At 45.7% G+C, this 5,896-nt stretch overlaps 1 protein-coding gene across 1 annotated transcript; it reads left to right on the forward strand.

The window, feature by feature from the left end:
• Positions 1-545: 545 nt before the first annotated feature.
• LOC147381145 (uncharacterized) lies at positions 546-1,912 on the forward strand. The gene is made up of 4 exons (XM_086430797.1): positions 546-1,061; positions 1,146-1,304; positions 1,390-1,779; positions 1,862-1,912. Exons 1-4 carry the CDS (start codon positions 546-548, stop codon positions 1,910-1,912), a joined length of 1,116 nt encoding a protein of 371 aa, XP_086286923.1.
• The last annotated feature ends 3,984 nt before the right edge of the window (positions 1,913-5,896 follow it).

Consider the following 5,896-nt stretch of genomic DNA (forward strand, 5'->3'; position numbering starts at 1 on the left):
AGGAGACTGTGAGGGCATCACCTGCGGAGGACGTGACATAGTCCTCATCTAGTAGCTCATCTTCAGAGAGTGAGGCAGATATTGGTGTTTCTCGACGTCGTGCTGAGGTTCGACGAGTGCCTGGGAGGAGCAGGACGGGGGAGGCGGCCAGTAGGGGTGGTCGTGGTGATGGTGGTAGCAGCGGCGGTGGTCGAGGTGGTGGTAGCGGTGAGGATGGTAGCGGCGGTAGTGGTAGTGGTGGTCGAGGTGGCAGTGGTAGTCGAGGCCGAGCGGTAAAGGGAGCTCGTACTTCGATTCCTACGGAGGCCAAGGAGGGTGTGGCAGACACTCCTCTTCTCACTGGTTTGAGCAGGCACGTCTCGATGTATGTGCGGATGGACGTGCCGACTCCTTACCCGTCCAGCAGCTACAGGGGCAGTTAGAGGACTTTTATGCTGGAGTTCACCCTGTTTACTGAGGATCTGAGAGGCCAGTTTACTCGGGCCAGTTTTGGAGCTTTCTTGTGGATTCCATACTTTAGATCTGACCGTCCGATTTTCATAGCGATGATAGAGCGTTGGTTCCCAGCCACGCACACATTTCATATGCTAGAGACTGAGATTGGCATTCGACCGTCCGCTTTTGTCACTATCACTGGGATCTCTATGGAGGGAGAGGCCATTCTTCCCCATATGCTTCCATTGGACGAGATTGCCCTGTTGATTGGGGCTCCATATATTCCGGCTGCCGAGGTCGACAAGCTGCACAGGCTAGGCATGCGATTTTTGTGGTCGACTCTCGGTCAGCGAGGTCGTACCGTGAGGCGAGGAGATGCTGATTTCGCTGCAGTCTTCCGCCTCAGTTTTTTGCTTTTGTTGGGGAGCTGCTTCTTCTTGGAGGACGACTCCACGGTGATGACCTGGTTTCTCCCTTTTCTTCGAGACATCCGCCGAGTAGCTACCTATGACTGGGGGAGTCGGATTTATGGCACCATCCTTGGTGGTCTAGATCGTATCGTGGAGGGTATCACTTCCCCACGAGGTGGCGGTATCTCTGCCAGGTTCTTCTGGCCTTTTATCGAGGTACTTTCCTTTTCAAATCTTGAATTTTTAACATTTTGTCTCTTTCGATGATGGGTCTGATCTCGTTGTTTCCTTTTTTTCCAGCTTTTTGTACATGTTCACTTCCCATATTATCTACCTGAGATGTGCCATCTAGATGAGGGCTATCCTCTTGGCGCTTTTTGGGCGACTCGAGATGGGCGTACTATCAAGAGCAATGCCCGTAGCGCCCGGGCCCATTTCGACAGGTGCAGGCTTCATGAGGTGAGTGACTTATTTTGGTTTATAGTACTAAAGTTTCTTTCCAACATTTTAGAATCTCATTGTCTTCCCTTTATTTGTTGTGCAGATATTTTCAGTCACCTCTCCGGACCTTCCTCAGTCGGTCCAGGAGAGCCGAGAGGTGTGGGCGGCCTTCGATCGAGACATGCGACGAGAGATTTATCCCTGCTTCATTGGCCGTCTCCTCTATGTGTACTACTTTGGGGAGCAGCTATTCTTTCAGCATGATCGATCTCTCAGTATCCCAGCAGCTCCAGTGACGCCTTCTTCTATGGATCTGTCGGCTGAGGAGTACTTGGCCCAGGTCGGTGGGGTACCAGCGCGAGGGCTTCTAGTGGAGGGTGATTATATCGGTTGGTTCAGGACCGCCTCCATTGGTTGCCTGATGCCTGCTATGCCCATGCGTGCTGGGATTACTGAGATCGGTGGAGTCTTCATCCGGGAGCATGATGATACCGTGAGTCTTTGACTTTTCTTTCTTCCTTTTGTTTTCTGATTCTCCATATCCGTTGAAGTCTAATTTTCTACTTTCTTCTCAGATTAATGATCTGCGTCGCCTTCGGGAGGGGTACAGTGTGATCGAGGCCTAGGCGGCCCGTTGTGCTGAGATGGAGGCTCGGTGGAGAGCGTCTCAGGCAGAAGTGGCAGCTCAGGCCAAGCGTATTCATGAGCTAGAGATGAGGTTGGCTATGAGAGAGTCTCGTTCACAGGCTGAGATGGTATGCTCTTCTTTTCCTTTACCTCTTTCAATTCAGTATTTCTATCACTGTAGGCTGATTGCTTTGTTTTCTTGTAATGTTTCAGGACTATCATCGACGCCATGATGGGGCCAGCACATCTGCTCATCCACCTCCTCCCACTCAGGTACATTTAAGTTCAATTATTTTCTTTCATTAACCTACCTGCATATTTGCCTGCCATTTGAGTGCATCTGTTTATCTTTTCAGGCTTCGGATGGCGCCGGACCTTCTACCCGACCCCCAGCTTTTACTGTAGATTTTTCAGAGACTTCTGATATGGGCTTAGGGATGCATGACCTGCCTGCCTCTTCGGGTACCGGCTCTGTCTTCTCTGGTCTGAGGGACGTAGATCTATCTGGCGTTGATTCTACTGCCCAAGATGCTCCTGGACCAGATGATGATAGATCTTAGGATGCATTTATGAACATTTGAAACCCATGTATATATATATTTTTTTGTATTTTGTGCTCATTGTATAACTCTTTTTATTATATATATACCAGTGTTTATTTCATTTTGTGAAATTATGATTGAAACCATCATTGAGTAACTGGGGTGGTAACATCAAATAATTAGGGTTTGTGGGTCCCCTTTTTCGTTAATTCAACATCTTGAATGTACTGGTCTGTGCATGAAGCACGGACTACGCTAATTTTGATTGGTCCGTACTTCATGTATGGACTGTTTGAATTTTTTTCGGTCCGTGCATGAAGCACGAACTTAAGTGAATTTATTCAGTCCGTACTCCATGTACGGACCAGAACCTTTTATTTTGCCTTTCTACCCCACCGAACCTCATTTGGTCATTCTCTTTCACGATTTTTAGGAACTTCACACCCACTAGGGCATCAATGGAGCCCACTCATGCTTTGGAGGATTCGACCCACTTTGATCTTGCGGTCGAAAACTCATCTCCCGCTCTTGAAGGTAGTTTCAACCTTCCAAATCTCAAAAAGTACGACGTTGTAGACCCATTTTTATATCAATGGCTTAGTTCTGTGACCCATGAAGAGAGAGTTAGGTGGGATTCCAGCAAGCTTGGGTTCACTCTCTCTTTGTCGAAGGTCACTATCATGTGGGATTTGATAGAGGCTCTTATGGGATTTTGGGTCCCGGAGCTCAATTTGTTTCATTTCGGAGACAAAGAAATGACTCCTACGATTGAAGAGTTTGAACGCATACTTGGCCTTAGCCAATAGCCTCGAGTGGTCGTACCACCCTTGCGTGAAAGTTATAGGAAAGAAGCATCTGGATTCTTTGGGGTCACAAAGCAACAACTAGGACGGATTGATGGGGACTCAAATCTACTCAAGGTTTCTAAAGAATTTTTGCTTCGATGGCTTGGGGACATGAATTCCCAATCTCGTTTTGACATTTTGACCTTGGTGGTAGTGAATCAACTCTTGTTCCCTCGAAATGACGAGTATGTGAATCTAGCTTTGATAAGCGTACTCGACCAAGTTCGACAAGGTTTTAGATTGGCTCATATGCTTCTAGGAGAAACCTATTTGTCTCTCACGACTTGTTCGAGCGGGAGAGAGCGAGTGTATCATGGGTGTGCTCCATTGTTGTAGGTAATGTCCCTTTCAAATTTGGAAACATCATGATTAGAGTTGAAGCCTTTAAATTTTGAGGCATTGTGATTAGAGTTGACTTCCCTTTTTGTGCAGCTTTGGTTCTTCGATCATTTGGCTTTGACTACACCCATTAGTCGTCCTTTCAACGTCCATGCTGATTTAGTGGCTTTGATGAACAAAAGGAAACCTCCCGTCCATTCTGGTAGCAAGTTGGGTTGGTTTGAAGGTTTGCAAGGTATGCCAAATGAAGAGATACGTTGGTTAGGCACCTTCCAGCCTTCGGCTTCACCGGTTCTCTCATTTTCAAAGAGTTGTTTTGCCATATTGATTGGATTGACTGGGGCTACTCACTACATCCCTCTTCGTGTGTTGCGACAATTTGGTGAAGAACAGGGCATAGTGTCTCATGGAGACTTTAAAGAGTTGGTGGGGCCTTTTTCTCCGTCTTAACCCTCATGGCGATTGCGTGATCGACTAGAGAGGGGTTGGAAGAATGTGGTGACTCTTGACCGCCTTGTGTTCCCCGGTTATTCTTTCTCGGACTATCAGCTTTGGATGCAACAACAGATCGCTGAGAGAACTTGTGTCACGCCTTCGGTTCAAGGGACGTCTTCTGGTTCTCATTTTTTTGACCACCGTGATCGACTGGCGGGGATTGAGAAGATTTGGTTGCGATCTGAGACTGATTTGAAGAACCAGATAGCTCGACTCGAATCTTTGAGGATTGAAGAGTCTTCCATTCTGAGGGCGGAGATCGATGATCTTCGGGAGAGGCTTGCCCAGGGTCCCTGTTTTGATGCCTTTGCATCTTACCTAGTGAGCCGTGATGCTTCGGACGCTGAGGTGGTAATGATGGGACAAGCTGCCCGCATTCGCGCCTTAGAAAAGAGACTTGATTCCTTCTTTATTTCACGTCGAGATGTGTGATTGGCACCATTTTTTTTGTATTTTCTTTTTGTTTGCAAAACGTAATGTGAAACTTTTTGAAATGAAAGAAAAATAGGTTTTTTACTTGGCCTCAGGTGTATCTATTGCTTTGAAAACATGATGTTTGAATAAGTCCTAGATTTTTCATCATCGGCCAAAATAGTAGTTTGAAAACATTTGAATTTTTTGGTGATTTGTCTTTGTCGAATAAATATTTTAAATCCAAAATATGAAGATTTTTGAAAAACTTTTGTTATCTCGACGATATTTGTGCTTTTATCAACTACTAAGAATATAGATGTCAGCAGTTCTCAGGCTCTTTTTAGAGTCATCCCCAATGCCCCAGTACTGGGTGAATATCGATTGAGCAACGAGACTTAGGATTTTGAAAAATTTTCGCGTTCACAGTTTATACTCATGCGGGCCAGGAGTTGTGTTTTTTTTTTATTCCCTTACTGCCCCTGGTGCCAGTTACGATTTTCACCAGACCCAGTTTCCACATTTTTGCGCATCGACACCTTTTTGGGTTTTCATCGTGCCAGTGGTTTTGATCTTGCCATAGTCTGATTCTTTTACTCATAGCGCCCTTTCAGGTTTTCACTATGCCCTTTTAGACTATGCTTGTATTTTTTTGGATTTTTACATTACAAATCTTGTTTGGAGCCTCTGCGTCTTTGTAGCTTGGTGACTCAAGTTGAGCTGCGAGATCGGCGACTCTACTCTTGTAATGGCGCTCTTTCTTGAGTAACAGATCTAGATTCCCTTCTCGAGTTTGTTGACGACTATTCGTGGTTCGACAACTCAAGTTGAGCCGCAAGATCGGCTACTCTATACTTCGAGTACTCTTTTTTTTCGAATATCCGATCTGGACTCCCCTCTCGCGTCTTCCAACGACTAATAAGACTTGAGGTCCGGATCAAGCTGCCAGATCATTGGTGCTGCCACCGTCATTATGATGCCTCAGAACATTCCTTGATCCGAAAGGACTTTTGATGGGACGAAGTGTTGGCTAAGGCTAAGTGTAGTGGAAAGATACAAAAAGGTTAAGGTAGGTTCGTCTAGAGTGGGTTAGACTTGAGGTTCGTCTAGAGTGGGTTAGACTTGGGGTTCGTCTATTTTTGTTTCGAAAAGATGATCTATGTCTCCTCCCAGCGTCTCTTGAACTTGTTTAGGTTGGAGATTTGGGTCGAGCTCAGATCAAGTGTCCGAGTTTTTAAATTTTTTGATTTTTTTGTATTTTAGCCGTTCACAGTTTATCCTCATGCGGGCCAGGAGTACTTGATGCTTTGACTTTCTGATTTTTTTTTCTTTTATTTATTTATTTTTTTTT

Source organism: Akebia trifoliata, unplaced genomic scaffold (genome assembly GCF_017979445.1).
Source record: "Akebia trifoliata isolate Shusen 1 unplaced genomic scaffold, ASM1797944v1 Contig00725, whole genome shotgun sequence".
Lineage (NCBI taxonomy): Eukaryota > Viridiplantae > Streptophyta > Magnoliopsida > Ranunculales > Lardizabalaceae > Akebia > Akebia trifoliata.